The sequence below is a fragment of the Apis dorsata genome, unplaced genomic scaffold, assembly GCF_000469605.1.
Source record: "Apis dorsata unplaced genomic scaffold, Apis dorsata 1.3 scaffold_21, whole genome shotgun sequence".
Lineage (NCBI taxonomy): Eukaryota > Metazoa > Arthropoda > Insecta > Hymenoptera > Apidae > Apis > Apis dorsata.
This window is the reverse complement of record NW_006263323.1, coordinates 93460-94299: the sequence shown is the minus strand read 5'-3', so window position 1 is coordinate 94299 and position 840 is coordinate 93460. Positions and strand designations below refer to the sequence as shown.

At 17.5% G+C, this 840-nt stretch overlaps 1 protein-coding gene across 1 annotated transcript in view; it reads right to left on the bottom strand.

Moving 5' to 3' along the window:
* Window positions 1-840, bottom strand: part of LOC102675623 (glycosylphosphatidylinositol anchor attachment 1 protein) — a 3565-nt gene that overhangs the window by 1762 nt on the left and 963 nt on the right. Inside the window, exons 3-4 of the mRNA XM_031510109.1 lie at window positions 573-755; window positions 197-319 (exon numbers count right to left, since the gene is read on the bottom strand). Coding sequence (XP_031365969.1) covers window positions 197-319; window positions 573-755 — 306 coding nt within the window. The remainder of the gene's footprint in view (window positions 1-196; window positions 320-572; window positions 756-840) is intronic.

Here is an 840-nt window from a genome sequence, read left to right as displayed (position 1 = left end):
ATACATACATACATACATACATACATACATACATACATACATACATACATACATACATATATATATATAAATTGTATATATATATATAAAATAAAAAAAATTATTATAAAATTAAAATGGAATGCAATTTTTTTATTATAAATTTAATATAATTATATTTTAATATAATTTTAATAAAAAAAGAAATAGAAAATACTTTAACATCAATAGATGAAATCTTCATTGAATGTAATTCCAAATTAATAGCAGCTTGAATTGAACCAGCGCGACCAGGAAGATCTCCAGATAATAATACCCCTTCATTACCANAAATATATATATATATTTATTTAATTATATAAAATACATAAAATTATATCTTATTTTTACATTTAGTTTTAAATTTTCATTTATTTCCGTATAATTTATATAATATATTTATATTTTTGCAAATTATTATTTAAATGTTTCTATATAAATTATTTAATGATCGTATAAATATTCTAAATAATATAATAAGAATACTTTCTATTTTCTTTTTATCAAAAGATAATATTATAAAATAACTAACAATATTAATACAATAATAATTAATTTATATATTTATGTAAATACTTACTTCTACAAAATTTAGCAAATGCAAGAAGTAGAGCAATAGAAGGTGTAGTATCCAAATAAATACTATTAATTGGTCTAAAAGGAACACTTACTACAATTGCTTCTGTACTGGCTGCTCTTGAAGCTCTTATAATTCCATATATATTTTGACCTATAAACTATAAATACTTTATATTTTTACTGTTACAATTCCTTTTAATAATAATAAAGAAATAACTTATCATTATTTAAATATATATATAA